The sequence below is a fragment of the Melopsittacus undulatus genome, chromosome 5 (assembly GCF_012275295.1).
Source record: "Melopsittacus undulatus isolate bMelUnd1 chromosome 5, bMelUnd1.mat.Z, whole genome shotgun sequence".
In the NCBI taxonomy this organism is placed as follows: Eukaryota; Metazoa; Chordata; class Aves; order Psittaciformes; family Psittaculidae; genus Melopsittacus; species Melopsittacus undulatus.
The window spans coordinates 49481815-49506913 of NC_047531.1; the positions used below are offsets into that span (position 1 = coordinate 49481815).

The 25099-nt window shown below is 40.1% G+C and overlaps 2 protein-coding genes across 5 annotated transcripts in view; one reads left to right on the forward strand and one right to left on the reverse strand.

Annotated features, from left to right (window-relative positions):
• The window catches only part of APPL2 (adaptor protein, phosphotyrosine interacting with PH domain and leucine zipper 2), a 36025-nt gene extending 16889 nt beyond the window's left edge, over positions 1-19136 (forward strand). For 3 of the 4 annotated variants that reach the window (XM_031050060.2, XM_005150426.3, XM_031050061.2), the window contains 17 exons: positions 557-644; positions 2713-2754; positions 2874-2932; positions 3887-4033; positions 6373-6455; positions 10317-10475; positions 11514-11702; positions 12018-12060; positions 12138-12194; positions 12307-12395; positions 14033-14185; positions 14307-14359; positions 15489-15663; positions 16288-16324; positions 16457-16597; positions 17271-17318; positions 18073-19136. In XM_031050060.2, the coding sequence (XP_030905920.1) occupies positions 557-644; positions 2713-2754; positions 2874-2932; positions 3887-4033; positions 6373-6455; positions 10317-10475; positions 11514-11702; positions 12018-12060; positions 12138-12194; positions 12307-12395; positions 14033-14185; positions 14307-14359; positions 15489-15663; positions 16288-16324; positions 16457-16597; positions 17271-17318; positions 18073-18201 (1692 nt within the window). In that variant the 3' untranslated portion in view covers positions 18202-19136. The remainder of the gene's footprint in view (positions 1-556; positions 645-2712; positions 2755-2873; positions 2933-3886; positions 4034-6372; positions 6456-10316; positions 10476-11513; positions 11703-12017; positions 12061-12137; positions 12195-12306; positions 12396-14032; positions 14186-14306; positions 14360-15488; positions 15664-16287; positions 16325-16456; positions 16598-17270; positions 17319-18072) is intronic. The other variant, XM_031050059.2, reaches the window with a different exon arrangement.
• A 467-nt stretch (positions 19137-19603) lies between these two features.
• WASHC4 (WASH complex subunit 4) overlaps positions 19604-25099 on the reverse strand; it is a 39158-nt gene continuing 33662 nt past the window's right edge. The window contains exons 32-34 of the mRNA XM_005150547.3: positions 24250-24349; positions 22689-22764; positions 19604-21966 (exon numbers count right to left, since the gene is read on the reverse strand). Coding sequence (XP_005150604.3) covers positions 22697-22764; positions 24250-24349 — 168 coding nt within the window. The 3' untranslated portion in view covers positions 19604-21966; positions 22689-22696. The remainder of the gene's footprint in view (positions 21967-22688; positions 22765-24249; positions 24350-25099) is intronic.

The following is a 25099-nucleotide window of genomic DNA, read 5'->3' on the forward strand; positions in this document are numbered from 1 at the left end:
CTGCTCAATAGGTGAAATATTTGGGATCTTTCATTGTGGTTACCCCTTGTTGAGATTGTGTGCTGGGTAATTCTCATGAATAGAAAGAGATTCTAGTCATGGCAGTGGGACTGTAACTCTGGTATGAAGACTAAAAAAACCTGGTTAACAAAGGCTACTGAAAGTTTAAATCCTGTTGGGTTAAGCAGTAGAATTAATGGCTAAGTGAACTGCCCTAATACAGTATGTGAAAACTGAAAAGTTCTTGGAACCTTGGAAAATGCCTGTCAGGAATTAAGCATTTAGGGGAAAACCCCCATTTCTCTTGGATGTCTTGAGAGATGTATTTTCAGCACTGAAGTACATTGGAAGTACATGGACAGGTGTCCCTGCCCATGGCAGGGGGAGTTGTAACTAGGTTATCTTAAGATCCTTTCCAACCCTAACTATTCTATGATTCTATATCCTTTCTTTGGCTGCTGGGCACAAATGGCAGGTTGTAGAATGCAGTTATTTTTTTTAAATTAAGTATTTATTTACACTGTGTCTTAGGGCATTCCTTTATTCTCTGTTTTAGCTCAATATTCTTCATTCTGAACTGGCAAAACAGCTTGCAGATACAATGGTTCTCCCAATAATACAGTTTCGGGAGAAGGATCTCACAGGTAAATTTTATTCTAAGCTTTAATTTTCCTTCTGTGTTCCTTCTTGCATACTAACCTGAGACAATACTGCCATGTAATCATTTGTTCTATGATGAACAGAAAAGTTTTGGTGTTACTTTTTAGTCTCCACTACAGAATTTCTGTGATGGGTATGTGCTGTTACTCAGGCATAAACAGTGCAAGCTCACCACATTTTATGTGCCATGTGATGCAAGTTAGAAAACACACAGCTTTGTTCTTTGCTGGGTCACTCTGCTTTTACACTAGTGTAATTTCACTAAAGTCATTGGTGTTATAATTGCCTAAAGAAGGGAAATTCAGCAGGGCATCTGGCTTGGAAACAGTGTTTGTCTTGCTTCAGAAGTTTGAGTTTGAAAAGTATAAACAAGAATGTGTTTTTTTTAACTTGAGAGTATGGTCTATTCCTGTCTTTCTAAGGAATCAATCCTCTTTAAATCCTTGCCAACCAAGGGTAATTCCATGTAACCTGATTGCACAAACTTGGAAATTCATATAGCAAAGCAATAATGCAAATACGTGGTGTCATTTGAAAAGTTCATATTCAAGGTCAAGGACACTCTAACCTATGCATGCAACAGAAACATGAGTTTTAAATTTTAACTGCAGTTTTTTGGTTTTGTATTGTGTTTGCCTTTTTTTAAGGCTACTTCTCATCTCACTAATCTCAGTCCTGTTATTTTTTTGCCTTATTAAAGATATCATTTTGATGGGAGACAAAACAACTACAGCAGAATAATGACTGGTTTAGGTTCCTTGCGTCACAGCATCTCATTTGAAATTGTGAAGACATCAAGGTGTCTCTGTTAATGGATATCTTGTTTATCATAGAATGTCAAATGTAAATCAGGATTTGGATGTTAAGATCTTGGGTCTGTAAACACTTTCCCGCATCTTTAATGTGACTTCACTGATATAGTGATTATGCTGCCATGTTTCTGGATTCTGCCCCCTGGTTAATAAAAGAAGACATAAAAAGAAAATGCAAGTGAAGCCTGTATCCCAAGCCTCAGCTGCTTCATGACAAAAGAATGTTTCTTCAGCTTCCCTGGATGATGGGTCTTTTTTTGTTCTATCCATCTATCATAACCTCTTTCTTTCTCTGACACAGTCTGTAAAACAGCATTTTTAGTAGAGGCCTGGTCATATTAAAATTTCATCATAGGATCAAACAAGGAAGCAAGGAAGATTAACAGTGTGCCTGTTTTCACTTTTGGTCTGGTTATGTCTATGTGTTGAATTCTGTAGGAACACCTAGGTACAAGTTAGTCAGTCCTGGAAAAAAAAAGTCTTTCTGCATCAGTCATAAGGAAGTGTTCCGGGATAAAAACGGAGGAGTGAAGGTGAATAATGAGTAGGTTGTGGCAAATAATCAGAGACCCTGATGACATCCTGCAATTTTCCCATTTTCTTTTCAGAGTTGCATAATGTCTGTTCTTGTGAATGTGCTTTCTTTGTAGCTTTTTGAGAAGGGCTTTGCCAGTTGCAGCATACATATAGGTACTGAGAGAGCTTGTCGCCACATACCTGTGTCAAAGACTCGGTGTTTGCAATGTAAGCATCATAGCCAGTAGTCAGATGTGTTAGATACATGTTTCTTTCCACAGAGGAATTTAGCACAAAATGTTCCATGTTGATGAAGATGTACAGGAAAAGTACTTAGTTCATGTGTCTCTGGGACAATAGATTTCCCTGTGTCACCTAAGCATCATCAGGAAGATACTCAAAACTGGCAATCTTTATGATAACGGTGTTCCTTTTGTCATAGCAAACATATTGAAATGGTGCTGCTTTGGGTACATTTCACTGGCAGATAAAGAATCTTTTCATAGAGATAACTTGCTCAATCAAGTAAACTCGGCTTTTACTTTGCTATCTGCCTGTTTCTCTAGCAGCTGAATTGGTTTATCATTTCCAAGACAGGAACAACCTGTGCATCTCTGCTGTGAAAGGACTGCAGTGATTTAGCCATTAAATGTGCCACAAATGTCTCAGTGAAACAAGTTTTTACAGCTGATTTTACTTTGAATATTTGATTTCTGTTTTCCAGAAGTAAGCACATTGAAGGATCTTTTTGGCCTTGCTAGCAATGGTACGTTTCCCTGTTTTGTTTGTTTCTAATGGTGGGCACCTGTTATATCACAGAAAGCATTTGAAACTGTGCACACACATATCACATTTCTAAAAAAAAATAATATTCCTTGTCTACAGAACATGACGTGTCCATGGCAAAGTATAGCAGGTTACCGAAAAGGAAAGAAAATGAAAAGGTAATGAACGTGAAAGGGAAGAAGTTTCCATCAGTTGTTCTGTCTGCATCGTTGTTCACTTGGGCGTTTCACAGAGTTCATCAGGGAAATTCACAGTAGTTCAAGAGTACTCGTGATTTTGTTCCCAAGCAGACACAAAGTTTTTACACTGCACTTCAGCAAAGTTATGCCTGTTTTCTCCAAGTTAGACAATGATCAGGTATTGTGCTGAACTAGAGCCCTTCAGATCCAGGGGAGCTTTTCAGACAGAGGCAGTCCAAATGGCTATAAATAGATTTGTGTAGGCCTGCTATTGTACAGCACGTGTGATGATGCTGTATCTCTGGGTGCAATTCATTGTGAACTGTCGTGAAGCCTTGTGTCTGCTGTTTATAAAGCATTCAATTTTTTCCCTGTCTACCTTCCTGCTAAAATTTTCTCTATCAATTGTCATTCCACTTACAGTACATAATCTTGTTGGTGGCATTGTTTTACATTTCTTCTTTGCCCACTGGACCACCATTCCAAAATATATCCCTGTATGAAAAAATGTGTGTGATTTCCTCTGTCCTAAGACAGCATCAGTTCTGCATGGGGGTCCTTTAAAGGAAGTGATTTACAAAACAGAATGTGATCTATCATATTGTGAATTATTAATCCCTGAATTCTGCACCTGCAGGCTTGTGTTGTGGTCTCACCTGCAAATGAATCTATAGCACTGAGATCAGATGCAGAATTTTAGTTGTGGTAGTTACATAGTTTATAGTCACAGGAACTCCCCAAATGCTTAAGTATCTTGCCAGAGAAGGGCTTGAAGTACTTACTTTGGGTTTTGGATTTACTTTCTTAGTTTCTCTTTGTTTTAATGTGGAGAAGTTCTGTAATAAGAGTTGTTTAAAGATAACTTGAAAATAATCTGTAAATGTATCCATATACACAATAACACTGTCGACCTTGTTATCAATTTTTATTCAGCTTAAGGCAGAAGTGGCAAAAGAAGTGGCAAATGCAAGAAGAAAGCAGCACCTTTCATCTCTGCAATATTACTGTGCTCTGAATGCTCTGCAGTACAGGAAGAGAGTGGCAATGATGGAACCTATGCTAGGATATACTAGAGGACAGGTATGGACAGGAAAGCGTATCTCTTGGACACTTCCATGGGAAGGGTAAAACGTTGTCCTGGAATTTTTTTTTCTTCTTTGAGAACTTACAAACTGTAATGGGGGAAGGAAAATTATTTATTCAGCTTGCCTGGATTCTAACAACTGGTTTTGTTTGTGGGAGATAGTCAAATGCTTAGGTATTCAGGAAAGACACCAGTGAAAAAAAACCCAGTACACTTAAATGCAAAATCAGCCTGGGCTTAATTTTTTTTCACAGCTAAGCTATCAGTGCAGCAGCATTTGCTTCCACTGTTTACTCTGTCTGCACAAACTCTCCTATGTAGCAGTTCCCTTCCTGGCACATAATGTTCAGCATACTGATGAGGAGTGTACACGGTAGAGAACAGAGCATGCTCTGGAGAACTGGAACGACGGAACAGTAGAGTGGATTGAGTATAAGGCTGGCAAATCCTCTTTCTAATCTTTATTCTGCCAGCAATTTCATAGAGTGCTTCTCTGCTCTGTAAAGTGCATAATACTAATAATGTCGTTCTCCAGGATGTTAGGAGACATCCTGGTATTTTCACAGCACTTGATTCCAATTACCATCCATTTTAATGGTGTGTTGTGCTTCAGCATTGATGAAAGAAAGTTGGGAAAATGAGAACTGTGCTTTGAAAACAAAAACTGGATGCAGTGCTCTGTTTGAGATTGTAGTGTGGGTCATCATCCCCATTGTCCTGTATCTTTTGCAGATCATGTGACCCATATAAAATAGATAATAAATGAGAATTTGGTCACTTTCCCCATCACGGGAATACACACTGCTTCTCTGCTGTAATTACAGTGAAACAACTGCATTAGATTCCTTTACTGGAAGCCAAATAGGACTTATCTGGCAAAACTGCCATATCTGAGTGCTTTATACAGGAACCTCTTGGGTCATCGTGGGAATGACTGAGTAGCCAGAAGCCAGTTGATACTGATGCTTAAATACCACAAACTGCCCTTCAGGCTGAGTATATATTTTCTTTATTAATTACTCAAAACATGTCTAATATTTCACCTTCCCAACGAAAGCAGATCATAAAGAAGTTTTGGAAGAAGCAGTGGCTAATACAGGGTTTAGTTGACTGAAAACTGACAACACCTAAGGTAGACGTGTCAGTCTATCATCAGTGAATTTAGAGCTCTTCCCTCCTGAAGTAGACTTCTGAAATAGAATGGAATCATAGAATCATAGAATAGTTAGGGTTGGAAGGGACCTTAAGATCATCCAGTTCCAACCCCCCTGCCATGGGCAGGGACACCTCACACAAAAGCATGCCACTCAAGGCTTCGTCCAGCCTGGCCTTGAACACTGCCAGGGATGGAGCATTCACAACCTCCCTGGGTAAATAAGTAAACCATTCTTTAAGAGAGCATGCTTTCTCTCCTTTGTCTGTAAAGGGTGTCTGGTTAATAATGTGGTTGTCAGAATCTAAATTCTAGGTAGAAGGAATCCAGCATCCCAAGGCTAGGGGAAAGGAGCAGAATCACAAATAAAATTGAAATGTCTAATGTATTGCTTAACAGCCAAGAATTTTCTTTTATATCTCTTTCCAGAGTAGTTCACTGATTTTATTGTTTTAAGCTAATTAATTGCAAACATGCATTCGCCATGTCCATGTTTCACATGGTTGCCAGTAGGCCCTAATGATGACTGTATGCCCCATAGAAGGTTACTGAAGGTCAAGTCTACACTGGGTGCTGCTGCTTCATGCCTGCAGAGCCATACCAGCTAAGTGAATTCATCTTCTGTCCTAAAATGTGCATTTTGGCCTTAGTAGCTTTTTTTAGCCCCTTCAGTAGAACAAAATCCGTGGCAGATCTGTAGTTGACATAACTGATTGTCCTGGAGGCTTCAGCTAGCACAGCTACACTTCATCACTTTCCTGACAATTGCCATAGCACTTTAAAAATTTCCAGGTTGGAGCTGATAGTCCAGGTTGAACAAATAAATTGTAACGGGTGGCTTGTGCCTTATTCTGTTTGATATGGTGGCACTGCATGCAGTGGCTTACAACACCACTAGACCAAATTTTGCCCAGTGCCTGCCTCTTCCTTTGTTGCAGGTATTTAAGAAGTTTGTTATAAACATCTCTGTCAGCAGCCAGTAGCTTATGTGTGTGTGAGGGTGGAAAATTGCAAAAGTGAAAAATGCAAAGAAAGGCAACGCAGCTGCTTTGACCATGTGTTTGAGCACCAGCCAAAAGCATCAGTCATTATGGGGTCATTGTTAACTCAGTCCTCACAATCTGGTATTTGTATGCCAAAGCCAAGATAACTTCTAGTGTCCATTTTTTTTGTATTTTTCAGATCAACTTTTTTAAGAAAGGAGCAGAGATGTTTTCCAAAAGAATGGACAGCTTTTTGTCATCTGTTTCGGACATGGTTCAAAGGTAATGAATGCAGTACATTTGCGTCCACTTGTCATTCTGTTGATCTCTGCACTCTAAACTTCAGCATGTAACAGGGTGCCTTCCTTAAGAGATTCCTACCATATTTACATTGCACTGTTGGGCATATTTTGCTGAAGCAGCAAGTGGAAAGGAAGTATGCTCGTACATGCAAAGGAAAATGCTGTCAGTGCACTACACAGAGTATTTATACAGTATAGTCCGGAACTATATACTGTAAAGTGTTCGTATGCTTTCTTACATCCCTGTGTCTCAACGTGGACACAAAACCATCCAAGTTGGGTTTGAAATGAGTTAGCCGAATTAATACTGAGCTGAAGTGCATTCTGAGTAACTTGCTGGTTCTTCTGTAATAATGCTGTAACAATAATCCATTAACATCTCAAATAAGGATTTAGAGCCTGTAGTGTTTGATGTTTTAGCTGCACAAGGTAAACAAAACTCCTTGTCCTAGAGAGCCATACTCATTGCACCAGTCCACTGATTTCAGCCTTCTCTGGCTAAGTCCTTGTTTCAATAAACCGACCCACTTTTGTACTCCCAATTTCTTACTTCTACCCCCATCTTCTACATGTAGTGAAGACTGACCTTTGCTTTGTGATTAAGTCCCTGTAAATGTAAACTTTACATTTAAAGTGTAATCATATGAGAACATTCATCATTGATTTTAAATCAGCTGGAACACTAGACTGAGTCCTTCACATTATTGCTTCATTCCTTTCATATTGGACTGTAGCTAAATCAGTACTTATTCTGACTCTGGTGGCATTCTGAATAAAGCATACTTATTAATTTGAGAACGGTGTTATAAGTAATTGTCCTGCATAGTAGATTCTTTCACTAAATGATTCTTTACTTCCTGTACCTTTATATTTACTTACATATCTTTTCACCCTCACTTCTGAAATAAATACTTCTGCAGCATTTGTAGAAGCTGGAGGACAGATTTAAACTCCCTTGAAATAGTGCCCTTTATTTAGTAAGGCTAGAGCATCTTGCTTGTGTCTTACAGGCACAGTGAGGATCCTATCACTGGATCCTCACCTTAGAATGAGCCCTTATTTTCCAACGTCTAAAGGATCTGAATTCTGGATAGTACATGGTAGTAACTGGAAGCAAAAATAGGCTGCTCAGTTGTTTCTCTGAGTCTGTATTTTATGTCTGCCATACAGCAAAGCTTGAAAGTACGACTCAAATGTAACTAGTACAGGAGTGTGACGTCTGTGGAAAAATCGGAAGAGAAGCTTGCAGAATTCTGAATGACACTCTGTAGCTTGGCAGTTACTAACACAGGACATGGCTTCATGACTTAAGATTATGCAACCACTGAACACTATGCTGCCCACTCTTCTGCTCCCTTAGTGCTGGGGATCACAAGGCCTCAGTGAGTCAGATCTGCTTGCTTAATCGGGTTAAAGGGGTTTTATTTGTCAGATTTGTTTCCTTGGAACCACAAACTGATGAGATGCATTGTGCAGGTACAGAATTCCAGCAGTGATGTAGTCTTGTATGTATTTAAGCTGACTGAAACCTGAGTCTCATATTTAATAGTATTTTCATTTATGCAGTGAGTATTGCTAACAGTGTAAAAGCACATAAGAGAATACAGATGACTAAAATATTCTCAGTAACCAAGTGGTCTGATTGCCACAAATGCATATAAGTTTGGAATTACCAGTTTTTCTCTCCTTCTACCTTAGAGATGAGAATATCTCTCCTCTTGGAGAGATGGGAGAAACATGCCTTAGGAAGAATAATCCAGTCTTTGGAACCATGACGATGCTAAGGGCAGTTTTATTGGAAGCAGTTTGTGGTGCAACAAAAATGTCTGATTGGAAGACTCATTGAAGTAGCCCCTATGTAAGAAACTGCCAGCACTGTTCGATTTTATTTCAAAGTGGAATTTAAGTAATTCTTATTCTGACAGTTAATGTTGAAAAAGCACTAGCTTGCAAAATAATGGGCTAATTTAAATCAGATCTGATGATACTACTCAGCCTTTATAACTCAGCCTCTCATATGACTTGGCTAGACGCACACAGCTGTTCTCATTTTGGAGGTGATGTGGGAGCTTAGGAAGTCTCAGCTTTCTGAATATGCAGAAAAGTTGGAAGTAAGCTGACATGAAACTGCATGATGCAAAACCCCTTCTCCTGGCCAGTCAGATACTGCTTAGTGCTGATTTAAATGCATCGCTGTGTCTCTAGGTTACTTCAACAGTTATAGGATTTCATCAACTTCTACAAAAGACTGGGGTGAAGACGAGGGAAGAAATATATGTACTTGTCTTGTACTTTTCCCACAGACTTTTTGCCACTGTCAGAAACAGGACTACATTGATGGTCCTGCTGTGTACAGCCTGTGTTACATGCTCGCATTCTTCAGAAGGTTTAACCACATGGATAGGAAGTAGGGAGAAAATTGCTTATTGCATAGGTGCAAGTATTAGGGACTTTCAAAAGTATGCAATGTCAAGTATTCTTATGTTCCCACCCCATGAGTTTTGCCAGTAGCCTGGATACAGTTAATAACTCCTTGAGTTTGGAAAAGTTAATAAAGAAATGAAGTATTTGCTAGTATTGTTTCTCTGAAAGTCAGAGAACAGCTGCTGCGGTGTGGAACTCAAGTGGTCACCTAGTCCACTCTGCTGCCGAGAGCAGTGTCGGCTACAGCAGAGTGCTCAGCACCGTGTCCAGTCGAATTCTGAGCATCACTCTCTGTCTCCCTCTTGTGCACAGTGCACACAGTATGTGGTTGCAGCTAGCACCCATTGTCTCTCATCCTATCACTGTGTATTCCAGTAAGGGTCTAGCTACTACCCCTCCTAACAGGTTAAGCTAGCAGTGAGACACACACCCCCCACACCCCTCCCTTAGCTTTGATTTCGTGAGGCTGAGAAGTAATTCTAGCAGCTTCTTCTCAGGCCATGTGTTCTGGCATCCTGGCCATCTTGGTGGCTCTTGATTTTTGTTTCTGTCTCTTCTGTGCTGGGGCACCAAAACTAGACACAGTGCTTCTGCTGGAGTTTCACCAGTGCTGAATGGGTGGGAATAATTCCTTCCTTTGACCTGCTGGCTAATGCTCTTGCTCATACAGCTGTGGATGTGGCTGTCCTTTTTTTTGCCACAAGGGCATGGTGCGGGCTCGTGTTTAACTTGTCCTCTGTGACCCACAGGTCCTTTGCTGCACGTTATTTTCTATCCAGATGTCTCCCATCCTTTACAGTTGCATGGGGTTATTCCATCCCAGCAGAGCCTTACCCCTCTCTGAACTCATGAGGTTCCTATCTGCCCATTTCTGCAGCATGTCAAGGTTTTTCTGAACTGCAGCCCTTCACTCCACCATATCTGTCAATCAGTCTTCCCAATTCATTGTCATCTGCTCATGTGGGTTGTCCAGCTCCTATTAAAGACTGCAAACCTGCAAGCCTCAGTATTGACCCATGAGGAACATCACTAATAGCTGGGTACTGGTTGGGCTTCATCTCACTGATTACAACCCCATGAGCTCCGTAGCCCAGATGTGGTTTCTACCTATCTTGTAGTACACCAATTTGTCTATAAGGATACTATGGGAGACTGTGTGAAGGGTCTTCCTGAAGTCAAATGAAATGGCATCAACTGCTCTTGCCCCATCCACCAAGCTAGTCGGTGCATCACAGATTGCAATCAGGATGGTCAGGCTTGCTTTGCACTTGGTAAATCTGCACTAGCTGTTGCCTTCCCAAAGGTTCTGTATCTCAACTGGTATTTTTGTTTATTTGGACTTACAGATGTAGCTATATCCTGGTATAAATTGACTAATGATGGCTTTGGGTTTCTTGTTGTGTTGGTTTTTTTCCAGCATACAGGGAGAGCTGGAAGCTGAAGCTGAAAAAATGAGGGTATCCCAGCAGGATTTAATTGCAGTTAATGAATCTGTTTACACCCCAGATTCTGATGTAACTTCACCTGCTATCAACAGAAATCTCATCCAGAAGGCTGGCTACCTTAATCTTAGAAAGTAAGAACTCTTGCTACTCACTGGTTTGTTTAGTTTCTAACTAGCTGCTACATTTTTTTAGTTAGAAAGACTCCTCAGGTTTGAAGCTCCTGAATCACTGTGGTAGTTGTACTCTGGCTCCTAAGTATCTCTGACATCTTTGAAATGGGATTTAGAAGCTAAATTACAGATATTTGGGACTGTTTTCCTGAAAATATTTATTTCTTGTTGAATTCACCTATAGGGGTGATTTCCCTGCATTGAAGTGGATAAAAACTGAAGGGGCTGGGCTCAGATTGTTCCCAGTTCTTAGAGCTACAGAAACAGTGTTTACAGAAATAAACAGTTATATTTTGTAGTTAATACATATGTTCATAAACAATCTCCATTACCTAAATAAAAACTTTATTGACAATGAAAATGCATCACTTTGAATGTATACCGTACATGGAGTTACCTCTGCGGATTTTCCAGATCTTCCATCAGCTTCCTCAGGAGCTCTGTATATTGGTGCATATAGTAACCCTCTTTATGTATTAAATATCAGTTTATTTTATTTGACTAGTAATTATTTTTTTGTGTGTGAGTAGACGTTTATTAATTGCTCATAGCATTCTAAGAGCTGGAGTACAACATAATAGGGCTCCATAGGCAGGAAGATGATGGACTCAGAGATACTACTTGGAGAAGATACTTCTTGTAATGATGATTTATTTTGTGCTGAAATTGCTCATGCTGCTCTTCAGACTTAATTATTCTTATCCAGCTTAATAGTATTTCATGTCAGTTACTCAATTCTTTTGTCCCTTAACTAGGAGATACTGCAGAGACTGTTGTTAACTTTGGATGTTAGGACTTAGTTTAATTTTTCAGCTTTCATTAAGGACTTGTCTCTGCTAAGAACAGGTGAGGTGCTGCTTCTACTTAAGAGACTCATCATAAAAAAAACCTAGGATTGGACATAGAGTTCAGGTTAATGTCAGGATATGTTTGCAGTTTCACATGTTTGGAGTGATTTCTAAATAATAATGAGTCTTCATCACTGCATCTTCTCTTTAGTAAAACAGGTCTGGTGACTACAACCTGGGAAAGGCTGTATTTCTTCACTCAAGGTGGCAACTTGATGTGTCAGCCAAGGGGAGCAGTAGCTGGAGGATTGATTCAGGACCTGGACAACTGCTCTGTTATGGCTGTAGATTGCGAAGACAGAAGATACTGCTTTCAGATTACCACTCCTACAGGCAAAACGTATGAGACAGGTTTTATTTGAGGACAGCCAGTCACACCTACGTGTTCAGCTGCTGTTTCATATAAAACATGCTTGCTATAATAGTAAGCCTTTTTGGGTTTCCAGAAGGGTGTTTCCAAATTAAAAGCATGTTCCTTCCCATCCTCCCCCACAACTGCCTGAAATAGCATATGCAGTGTCCTTTAGCTGGAGCTTATGCCTGATTTTTGTTCTTTTGATGGTTGATCCAAAGCTTGGTGACATTATTGTAGCACCTGGAGTCAAACAGGCCTGGTGTCCACTGTTAGCACTGATACGCTGTGTTTATTTTTTAGGGGTATAACCCTTCAAGCAGAAAGCAAGAAAGAATACGAGGAGGTAAAAATATTTTCTTAATGTTGTTGTTATTGTATACAAGCGAGCCTGAGGAGTTTAATGTCATCTTTCTCTTCCAGTGGATATGTGCCGTCAACAACATCTCACGACAGATCTATCTCACTGACAATCCAGAGGTGGGTGCTTGTTTCCGTCTTTTGGTCCATTCCTTCCAACATGCTTTCCCATTGTTCTTTATGTGGCAATGCAAAGTAGATGTGTCAAAGAGCTGTTGTCTTGTTTCCATAGGCAGCTGCAATCAAGTTAAATCAGACAGCTCTACAAGCAGTGACTCCCATTACCAGCTTTGGGAAGAAACACGAAGTTCATCACCCCAGGTAACACCTTCACTTGCACAGCCTAGTGACTGTGTACTCAGTAGTGCCCTTTTTACAGGGCAAAACGCACCCAGTAGAAAACCCTGTGTAGGCCCTGGCTTTACAAGCCTATGTGTTCCAGCAAATTCCTCTGCTTCTGATGTTTCCTTACTGCTGAAAGCTAAATGTTAAGAGATGCTACATGTTGAAGGTACCATTTATTGCTCTACATCACAGCTTTGAGGATCCTTGCAGTTGTCAGTGGGATTTTGCTATTTCTTCAGGAACAAACACAATGCTTTAGTTTTAAGTGCTTTGCTGTAAGAGGATGACTTGTGATATAGGTAATGCAGCAGTCCCCAGTATAAGTATATACTTGTGTAGTGCCTCAAGAAGTTCCTGTCAGTCTGTCACAGGAATATGCTTTACAGTGTTATCAGAGTAATTCCTGTAATTCTCTTCTGCTCATTCAGCAATAACCCTCCCAGCAATAACCCTGGGGAACCAGTAAAGTTCCTCTCCTTCAAAACTTGTTAATAATGTTTTAGGATATTCAAAATACATATTTTACGTATAATTTCTTGGTGTCCATGTCATCATAGCATCTTGTTCAGTGGGAAATCTTCAGATTTCATCATTAGAAATAGCTTTCAATCCCAGCACTGGACTGAAATGCAGCTTTCAAAAGCAATGTGACAAATAGGGCAAGTTTTTGTTACACTGACTTCAACATGGAAAGAAGTCTCTGCAAGTTTTGGTAGAAAATTGTAAATTCTTACTTTAGATATTTTCTTCTAGAAATTCAAACCTTTTCCAGCTCTTTTGCCTCTCTCAGGCCAGTGCCTTTGCTATGATTTATGATTCCCTTTATTATGATTGCTTACAGATTCCAAAGATTCTCTGTATCCAGGGGAATACTAGTCAATTTCTTTCTAATTTTATTCACAGTGCATCTCCTTTATTTATAAATAGAAGAGTATTGCCATCTATTTCACTGGGCAAAGGAAATAGCTATTTCATTGACAGTTAATCTCCAGAGTCCCTTTTACGTCTGTATGGAACCATAAGAAACAGAAAACTTTCTAGAAATAGGATAAACCTAGTGCACCACATGTAGCAATATGTATAGTTATGCCTTCTGTAACTGTGGGAAACTTGGAATTTCATTCTCCTTGAGAAAAGGTGCCAGAAGAAATCAGCCCCAGTGTGTAATACTACTTCATAACTATTGCACTGTGACTAGCCTGTGGCCAAGAAAGATCTTAAAAAGATGTCAGGGATTGCCGTTTTCAACTGCAGGCACAAGTCCAGGTCTCTGCTGTTTGAGCTGATAGTGCTGCTAGGAATATGGCCACTGAAGGGCAGGGAGGCCAACAGGAGCCTACTGCTGAAAGCCAGCCCGCACTCGGCTTTGCTCTGCAGTCACGTTTAATATGCCAGCATTTACATTTGTCCTAAGCAGTTTTAGGTATAAAAAAGGTAAAACAGATTTTTAGAGACCTCAGTAACAGGTAAATAGGTAAATACCCTTATTTAAGTTTATGGATAGTGGTTCGGTCCTGCTTTGGATTTTTGAATAATCTTGTCTCCCTTCCTGAGCAAAGATGGGGCATCACTGGTTGACTGAAACATACTTTTTTTCCCCATTTTTACTTTAGTCAGAATGTAAAGAATATGGAAAATGATAAAATAATTCCCAGTGAATCAGCCAGCAGTCAAGACTCCACACAGCTCATTGCTCCTGGAACACCAATTCAGTTTGATATTGTACTGCCTGCCATGGAATTCCTGGACCAGAACAGAGGTGGCAGGTATGGCCAGAGACAGTGACTGATCACCTTAACAGAGTGATTTCAGGGGAGAAAATTAGGTATTGCAGCATGTGTGTGCTGACCAGAATCTGTAATTACAGCTTTTATTCTTACTTCTTAGGCGTGCAAACCCATTTGGGGAATCTGAAGACAGCAGCAAAGATGAAGAGGAAGGTGAGTGCTTAATTTTTCCAGACAAAACTAGTCCAACATGGCCTTGAACACTTCCAGGGATGGGGCAGCCAAACTTCCCTGGACAGCTTGTTCCTGTGTGTCACCACCTTCACAGTAAAGAATTTCCTCCTGATATGTAAGTCTGGACCCTGTCAGTTTAAAGCCATTCCCCCTTCTCCTGTCACTACAGGCCCTTGTAAAAAGTCCCTCTCCACATTTCTTGTAAGTCCCTTAAGGCACTGGGAGCTGCTCTAAGGTCTCCCTGGAGCCTCCTCTTCTCCAGGCTGATCAAGCCTTAACGTGTGCTATCCCAGTGAAAGGCAGGATGGCTGCAAGCTGCCTGGCAATTGAGTAGCTGTGACAGGCACCTCCGCATTGACCGCAGCAGCACCATGCTCTGCTCCAGCACACTGGAGTGCAGTGCTCAGGTGCCTGCCCTGCATCTCATGCTGCACATGTGGATGGTGTCACTTAGCTCAACTCAAGCTGCTGTGTATCTTTTGCAATGGAGATACAGCTGTTGAAGCCTTTGACCTGTCACATTCAACAAAACTCTTCCTGCTTTACCTTGCTCGCTACCAACCATGAAGGGAGCCTGATCAAATAGTGGCTTTGTCACATAATGGCTACCAGGTTGCAGCTAGGAGTCTTGTGGTGATAGTCAATGATCTGGGAAGGATTTAATGACAACCTTGTTAGACCCAGCTGCGTGGAAGGTCAGAAGGACATGTAAGAAGGCTTAAAGATACGGGTCAATTTGATGGAAGCCAAGGCTTATGGACAGTCATAGTTTATCATGATTTATGTGCACGGTTTACATGCACCTGATAAGACAGGCAAGTAGATTTTACTAGCTAAGCAAATAAGTTATAAAAGGCTAGTTACACTCTGAGAGTTTCCAAGCAACTGTGATTTCACACATACACACTCATTGCCAGCTCAAGCACTGTTTAAAACTGGGTCAGAGCACTGCCTGGCACACAGCAGGAAGTCACTGCTTGCTACAGTCACCCACCCACAGGGTTTACGATTGAATTTCTGAAATGAAAGTAAATTATTTCATAGACAACTTCAGCTACTGGAAAACTGAGGCAGCACAGCAAAGGAAATCACGCTTTTTATCTTCCAGATTCACTCTTGCAGCAGATGTTCATAGTTCGGTTTTTAGGCTCTATGGCTGTTCAGTCAGATGCCACAAGTGAGGTGATTTATGAAGCAATGAGACAAGTGTTAGCTGCACGTGCCATCCACAACATATTCCGTATGACTGAATCGCATCTCATGGTCACTAGCAAGAACTTGAGGTACTGTGAAACCTTCAACTTGTCAATGTTCTTTTCTCTTCATACAGCTTGTGATTAGTGTTTTGGGGCTTGTTTTCCCAAGAAAAATACACACTTCAAGACAGCAAGGCCCTAGGATTAACTTTACTTTGTAAAAATGCGTCTGACTCTGTACTATCTAGGAAGTTGTAAGAACATCCTACCAAAACTTAGGGGATACAGCAGAGCTGCAAGGATAAAGATGCAAAAAAAAAGATGCACTGAAGATGTTTACATCTAACAACAGCAAGAGAGCCATCGCTGTCTTGTGGACAGTCTTGTCACTGTAGGATGTGCTGAAGCAAGATACTTTCTTTACACTGGAGTGCATTTACATCCAGTGTGGTGGCCCCTGCAATCAGGGTGCTTACCACATCAGCGCTTCAGAAAGATCTTGTGACTTATACAGGTTAGGCAGATGAGAGCCAGGGTCTAGAGCTGAACCAGCATCAAGGAACTTGGGATCACTGATAAAGCACTTGACTCTGTGCACATTTCCACATCTGTAGAACTGCTACAGCAATTGCCTTTTTATTATACAGCGCTTTGAAATGACTAACAGTCACTCAAAAATAATTTCTTTTTGTCCCCTACACACAATTGCAGGTTAATAGATCCTCAGACCCAAGTTACACGAACAAGTGTAAGTAACTTCTGTTTTGAACGTGTTTTTTTACCACAGCACTGAATACTCGAGTCACGTGAACTTGAGCTCTGAACCAAGCTAACCCTATACTGAGTAAAATAAAATAAATCCTTTTTGATACTTTTCCAGTTTGACCTCCCCACTGTGACACAGTTTGCTGCTCATCAGGATAACAAGCGACTGATTGGCTTTGTGGTCCATCTCAGTGAGCCACTGGGAGAAGAATCCATGAGTGCATATGTTTTTGAGAGCAACACAGAAGGGGAAAAGGTTTGCATAACATTTAATAAAATACTTGATTTAGAAAATTCTTGGCTTACACATCTGGGAAACAGTGCTACAGAAGTAAGAGCAGCTCAGTTTCTTGTCAAGAAAATGTGAGCCTTTGATAGCTTATGTCTGAAAAGAATCACACTTACAGGTGCTGCAGCAGCATGTGCAAGAAGGAGGAAAGTGGGGGGCAAGCATGTGCCAAGCATGAGCAGTAACAAGTGTGAACATCAGCTCATGTTAAGACATGCACATCTGTAAAGCTTTCCAAAGACAGGGCGGCTGTTCTGTGGTAACACCAGTAGGTATGGTGAAACAATACACTGCATTGGGATAACAACAGACTATTAGAAATAAGCAATGTGCTGGAGAATTTTTTGTCTTAAAAAACAGCATCAGTCTTACATGCACAAGAAAGATGCCCTGGGTTTGGAAATAAAGTGTGGTGAGCAAGCTGAGTACAATGATTTACCAGCTTAAGTGAGCTTTGAAGCAGAACCCAACATCGTTTTTTGTAGTTAGCATAGTCCAGGGGTATTCCACCTCTGCTGTTAGACCTGTATTTAAGACTGGGTGTGCACTGACACTTCTATGTTTTAGTCCCAATTAAGAAACAAAAGAAAACCCCAAACCTAAACTTTACATATATATATCTTTTTTTTGTTTGTTTTAGATTTGCTATGCCATTAGCTTGGGAAAAGAAATCATTGAGGCAAAGAAGGTAAGCTTGTTTCACTCTCCATGTCTGTGTTGTGATACATCCTATTGTACTTTTGGTGGCACCCTCTCAAAGTACCTCTGGTGTGCCTATGAAAGGAGAACTGTGATTCTTCCTAATGTCAAAGTTCTGAGCACTGTATTTAACCCAGCCCCTGGGTAGTTCATGTGAAGATAAATTCAGTTTGACTTTGCAGTAGCTTGAGTTGAGATAAAATTTTGCCACCCTAAACCTGATTCAGAACTATACAAATTCAGTTGGTCATGTTGGAATGGAAGCTGTGTGAGCAAAGTTGTCAAAAAACCGCAAACACTGTAAGGTAAAGTGTTTTTCACTTAAAATTAATGGCAAATTACTTAACTAGAGAAATTTTACCTATAGAAAGATGTGACACTAATACATCAACACATGCTGTGTATTTTTGCTGCCAAGATTTCAGAACAGTTGGAGGAATGAGCTTTTTGTCACAGGTGGTAAGCACAAGTATAATAATTAGTTGTTTTCCCCTTGTTTTTCAGTAATTCTAGCAATGCCAGATAAGAACAGCAAAATAAAAGTTAAAAGTGAATGACTGTTCCCCTCATGTACTCAAGGGATGGGCTTACTTGAACCAAAAAAGATTGTTTTAAGTTTCAAATCTTTAGTCTAAAGGTTGTCATAAGAGTTGCAAAACCTTACCAAGAGTTGCAAAATGCTGGGAGAAGTGTGTGCTCCTCAAGGAGTGCTGTTGACCTCCCTTTTGTTTTTTTCCCTTCAGGATCCAGAAGCACTAGCTCAGCTAATGAAGTCTGTGCCATTCACAAATGACGGGAAGTTCATTCTTCTGAATGATGAGTCAGAAGAGGACGGAGCCATACATGAAGAAGGGGAGGAATCGGAAGCGTAACAGACTCTTGTAGTTTTCTGCAGCCTGGGAGCAGGAGCAGCAGGGAGTATGTTTTCAGCCATCGTGCACACAGTCAGTGCCCATCTTCCTGCTGGAGGGAGAGGGGTATCTGCACTGGAGATTCCTCAGGATTTGGAGTGGAACAGCAGCAGGACTTGTGCATCTGTGAATGTGCAGTGTGGAGGTGTGCCCAGGAAACAGACAATCTTTGGGAATGTTTCAGCATTAGCCCCTTGCAGCTGACAGTTGGGACAACACTGCTGTCAGCCACAAAGGGTTATCAATACTTCTTCACCTTGACCTGGCCAGCAGTCTACAGTTCCACTGAAACCGGTACAAGCATCAGCTCCTTCAACAAATACCCAGCCTCAAATTCCCCACCATAGTCAATTTCCATAGTTTGCATGATGATGTGCATCTGAATGAAGGTTAAACATGCACTATTTTAAGATGTTTTCAGATGAAGTTATTTTTAGTCTAGTTTTAAGTGTAACAAGATCTCTCTTTTGTGCTAGCCTATTTACAAACCAATTTGTTAAACACTAAATTTTTCCTATTAATATAATCTATTTTTATATTGCATCTAGAATAATCCTACAAAACAAATCTAAGTGCCTACTCTTACCTTCCTTGGGACCACACACCATCTGTAATTAAATAATGGACAGAATGTACCTCCTTGATTTATTATTCTAAATACCACTGACATGCAAGCAGCAGGAGCAGTCAGAGAAGGGGGCATGTTAGTTGTTTGCAGTTGTTTCTATGGTTAGGTTTCTTCAAACTTGCCAGAGGTGGTAACTGTAGGACAAATAAGTACTTTTATAAGAAAAATTCTTTGTATTTTTAACATTACAGTGATATGCAACAGCTGAATCTACCAGTAATATTTGGTTTTGAGAAACTGAGTAATAAAATGCTAGATTGTAAGTCTACAATATATTGACTAGTCTCATAGTCTATTTGAGTTTATTCTAGTCTTCTTGAAATTCGATTTGGCTAAGAAGTTCACTTTATTCCCCCCTTCCTGTTTGACCTGAAAACATGAGAAATGGTACTCTGCAAGAACGAACATTTGGTACTGGGGGGGATATAATCTGTGCCAGAAGTTTGTATTAATCAAGATAAGGTAACCAGAACAAACAACTGAAATTCCTTGAACTTAATTTAATTCAATCACTTAATCAGAAACTAGATTTTCTATAAGCAGAATCTGAAAGATCCAAGTTTGCAAGTGTTTGACAAGGAATAAATTCAGTTTAGCTAGTTGTTGAATGTTTAAAAGAACCACAGAAGAAAACTGTTGGTAACTGACAAAAACTTCATAAAAGTTGAATCTGTCTTATTAAAAATAAATAAACAAACACCTCCTGAACTGATGTTACTGAAGATACTGAGAATGAGGTTCTCAAAATTGCATTTATTAACACAGTTTTATATACATGTTCTCTACTCACAAACCAAAGAGACCGAGGTAACAAAATACCCTTTTGTACACTGAGTTAGGAAACATTAAGTGTTACATTTGGTCCTTTGTACCTGAGAAGCTGAAAACAGCTGTTGTTAATGGATGTCAGATGAAAACTCAAATTTACTTCCAATTACAGAATCTACCCTTCAGCACCAGTACCATGCACCTCACAGCAGTTGGGTGCCACTGGGACAGTTACTTAGAGACAACTCACTGCAAATGCCTTTTGACTTTGGGGCTGAGTGAGGCATCAACTGGCTCCACTCTCCCTTACCACCATGCTGGGAGGAGGACCAGCAAGGCAGCCCCCTGGCTTCTGGCACAAAAGGGCACAGTGCCATACCAGAATTGGTTTGTGATACCTCTGGCAGAACAGCTGCTACCACTTGACACAAGACTGAGCACATGAGGGCAGCCACACTTCAGCCTAGTTCTGCCCTGTCTTGAAGGAAAACACCTAGAGACCTGCATTATGTCCCTGGAGCAAACTCATCATCCTCACTTTCCTTTTATCACCTCTGGGATTTTTGAGTGAGAGCATTCAGTTTAGTTTGGGGGATTTTTTTGTTTTAGCTCCACAGTCTAATCTCCAGCCCAGGATCCATTTTGTTCCCATAATCAGAACAGGAGGGCAAAAGCAATGAGAATAATAGTAGCACCACATGCAAGACCTCTGCACCCCCTTCCAGCTCCTTGTGGAAGGGAAAAAGGATTTAATGTGCCTCTTACTGACAGAGGGGTGTGTGACACATCCAAATCCAGGACCCACTTTGTATTTCAGATGAGGAAAATCGTGTATGCTGCTACATGACAGAACGAAAGGAGGAAATATAAACTACAATCCTGTATTAGCAAGAATAACTCTACTATTACTGTACATATTTGTGTGTATATATATTTCTGCCACATATAGTATACATTCAGGTCTCCCAGATTAAACAGGGTTCTATAAAAATAGGCTTATGTTTTGCCTGCAGAACTGCCAGCACTAGAATCACAGCAGTTTGCTGAGAAAATGCACAGTCCAATTCATGTTCAACTGCAGTGTATTTCCTATCCACGACAGTGTCTTTCCAAAAGGAGGGAAAAGTACAGATTTTATTAGAGTGAAGGTAATGTCTTGACTGTGCATATCTACCTAGCAAGTGCACCCAGGGGTACTGAACACCATCTATGCATGATTCTGCAGCTGATGAAAGAAATGCAGTGCTTGGCCATTGCAAGCCAAGAACTCCTGGGACTTCAGCTGAGATAGGAATATGGAAATACACACACTGCAGTTGCAAAAGGATGGGAATGAGCAGCAGCAGCACAGCAGTGCAGCAGCTGATCTCTGCAGCGCTGAGTGTTCAGTGTGGGCATAATGTGGTCAGAAAAGGAAGTGTACATGAATTACCAAAAAAATACCTGTATCAAAATAAAAAAGCAAAAATTGTAAAATTAGGGCAGTCTCTGCACTGAGAGCGTATTAAAACCAAAACTTGTGATGAGTCCAGCTGATTTATACAGTCCATGAAGCTTCTGTGTCATGTTTCCAGGACCAAAAGGACTTTAGCATCAGTCTGGTCTTTCCAGTTGCAACAAAATATCTGTCCTAGTTTTCTGGACATCAGAGTGAGTGGCAGAAAAGGGCAAATCAGAATTATAACAGGAATTGTTTTAGCTAGTGACCCAGGGTGGATGGAACAATTTGAACTGCTAAAACATCACTTTTTTGTAATGTGAAGAGATGAAAGAAGCTGGCATGGATGGTCTAAAACAAGAGTGCCAAAAACAAAACCCCCAAAAAGGTATTCTCCATTGAACTGACTGGAGTAGTTTCTTCTAGTTAGTAAGACCTAGAAGTTTTTGTATGTTCTGGGAGATGAAAACACAATCCTATCTTTTAATGAGAGTGGGGTTTACTTTTAAGCTATGTCTAGCTACTTACTGAAGTTAGGAATCTGAGTAACTCTTGCACAGTCTAAAACCTCTACTTGCAGGCATTAATGGATGTTACATTTATACAGAGTTCTCACAGTGTTCAGCAGCTTCTGAAGCCTGCAGTGCAATTATTGTTAACAATCAGGCATGTAAGACTGTATGAACAACACGGACGGTACAACAAGCCTACACAGGCCAGGAAATACAGCATTGAGGCTGAAACTTGCAATTAGGCACAACATATTCATGAACTGTAAGATCACTTAATAGTTACAGACACCCATCACACAGTGCCTGGTCATAAAAGGAAGAGCTGATTGTGGTTCTGTCTTGGCTCTGGATTTCCTTACTTCTGTGGATGCAAATCAGACCTTGGGTACGAAATGAGAAGTAATTTATTACATTTTCTGGTTTTCCCCTTTCTCTGATCTGAGAGTTAAAAACCAGCAGGGATAAATAAATGCCTGACAGGATCCTCAGTTCCCACAGTGTAAATACTCTCTGTAGTAGTAATAAGAGTTTGTTGAATAAAACATTAAGGAGAACTTCCATTTTGTGTGATAACTAATATGCATTCACAACATACACTGTTACATCTACAGTGTCACCTGTGACTGCATTAAATACAACAGGACTGAATAAAAATACATCTGAATTATTTACTTGGACAACCAATATGCACAATAGTTTGGTTCAGTTTTTTCCTGGTTGAAGAGATGCACCAGTTCAAACCTTAGACCAGTGGCCTATGAGTCTTCTTTTTTTACTACTATGTTAGAGATGCAAGAATGCATCTAAAAATTAGTAAGTTTTTTATCTGTACTTTAAAATAACTACCTCCAGGGTCAACATTTTATATCATTATTTTCATCTAAAGAAAGTGCTGTAAATAATGGAAACTCCTGAAAAATAGGAGTACCTCTAGGAAGTACAGACAAACACAGACCTAGCCTCACTGAATGCTAGTATACTACTGTATGTTTTCTCTTGGGTTTAACAGAGCAATTAAATCGAATCTAGAGCTTTTAACCCCTATAGAGTGTTACTGATAATGAGAGCATGAATTATTTGAGTAAGTAATCATCACCCATACCAGCCACATCATTTCACAACAGGATCTGCAGGCATCGAGTTGGGGAGTTCACCATTGCTGGTTTTAACAGATTCTTCTACAAAATAAAAAAAAGAAACAGAAAATGAAGCCCTGGATCATGTTTTATCATTTTATTCAAGGCAGTAAAAACAAAGTCTTATCTATATTACACTGATGTCCTAACACACTTGATAACACTATGGTCAGCACATGGGGTGGAAGATTTCTTCCATCAGCAGAGCTTATGTAAAGAATATGTACACATGCTCACACATCTTGCAGAGTCCTAGCCTGAATATTATGGTAGAAGGCAAAGATACTGCCATGTTCAAAACTTTTCACCCTGGTATACATTTCAAGCTTTTCTCACCACAAAACATTTTTCAGGGAACTGAATATGTATCACAACAGTGGATATTTAACCCAAATTTAAGTAATCGGTGATCTACAACCAATGCTCTCATAAAGAAGCCAGGGTAACATGTCTACTCTGACCCACCACAATGCTTGCAGTTGGGTTTTACTTCTTTTTGAGTTGAACCACTATTTGAGCAACTTCACTGAATATGATCTAATGTAAATTCATGCTAAAAGACCTAGAATCATAGAATAGTTAGGGTTGGAAAGGACCTTAAGATCATCCAGTTCCAACCCCCCTGCCATGGGCAGGGACACCTCACACTAAACCATGCCACCCAAGGCTTCATCCAACCTGGTCTTGAGCACTGCCAGGGATGGAGCATTCACTACCTCCCTGGGCAACCCATTCCAGACTTCTTTCTTTACAAACTGTTTTCTCAGTACTGAAGAAAACTGATCTCTGGCTCCAGTAACTGTAACCTCACAAGTCACTTACACTTTTGTCAGAACTACAGTGGGAAATTATTTACCAAGTCCATTTTTAATATACTGCTACCTTAACTTATACATCACTTGTGACTGAACTTCACATCTGTATCTTAATCATTCCAATACTCATTTTATCTAGTCAAGAGACCATACCACAAATTAAGCTCTTACTCTTTGAATATAATTCAATGGTAAACCAATAAACATCTGAAAGTCATTTATAGTATCTGCATCATCTGCCTACATAAGTTGAGAAACAGCTGGTAGTAGATAACAGGTGAAAATCACATTATTTCACAACAGGTCCATTGTGAAATAAACCACCCAAGTTTATTTCACACCAGCTAAGGTTGTGCAGAAAAGACTGCCACTGTCAAATTAGTAATTAAGAGGTTAAATATGATGTTGAAGTTACTGAATATTAACTCCAAGTATGTAGTTCTCCCTGTCCCAGAGTTTTGGGGGTTGGTTGGGTTTTTTGGGGCTTTTGTGGTAATGTTGTTCTCCCCTCCACACCCCCAAATACAGTTTGAAATGCACCCATTCCAAAGGCAGCCTCTGTGAGCTGTTCTTTAGTCCTCAGATCACCCTTAAACCCTGTAAAACTCTCCTTCTGGAATAATAAATCAAAAGCAAGAAAAACAAGAAAGTACCATCCCTACCAAGGCACTCTCTCATGAGCCAAGATGTTCTATGTATAGCATTCACTCACCTTCTTTTTCTTTCTTTTCCTGGTTTTCTTCTGCTGCAGTTTTATCTGCTCTGAAAAAGATTCTTGCACTACTGAGTGAGAAGTAAAGGAGTTCAAATTCCTAAGGGAAATGATACAGAAAAGGAGTGTCAGTGTATATCACAAGAATGAATTTGTAGGCAGATATAAATAGGATTTTTCAGAAGCATCTAAAGGCAACTAGATTCTAAATGACTTAAACACTTTTGAAAAAAAAAAAACAAAACCAAAAAACAAAACAACAATCTTCCTCCATTCATTCCTTGTTCCACGCATTTTTACAAAGCAGACATCAGCCAAAAACTTCAAAGGGTAATTTAAGCAAAGCAGAATCAGTGCAATAAATCTGTCATTACTGAGGCTGAAAATGAGGTTTGTAACAGCAGTGAGAATTTGGAGCAATTTGATCACGGAAAATCAGGCCAGACAAATATTTAAACGACCACAAGCTTGATCAGCTCCTGAGCAAGGTCCAGCAATGAGGGGTTTTTTAATAGCAGAAGATGAAACAGTGCACATGCATGGGAGTCATGAGGAAACATAGGACTTTATCTATTTCAACAGATATGCTTTTACACATCATCATCACAGGTTATTTATAAACACCCAGCTACATGTGTGTCCCACAGTCACCCCAAATCAAAAGCAGAGTGAGATGAAAAGCATTGACACCACTGATGAAACCTGAACTGCTGTGCTTCAGAATCCAAATGTATCTTTCTTCTATTTAACAGCTAGTGCATCATTCGAGTTAGCAGCTCAGAATTAACAGCCAAGAAACATGGTCTAGTGTGAGGCATCCCCTGCGGCAGTGGCGGTTGGAACTAGATGA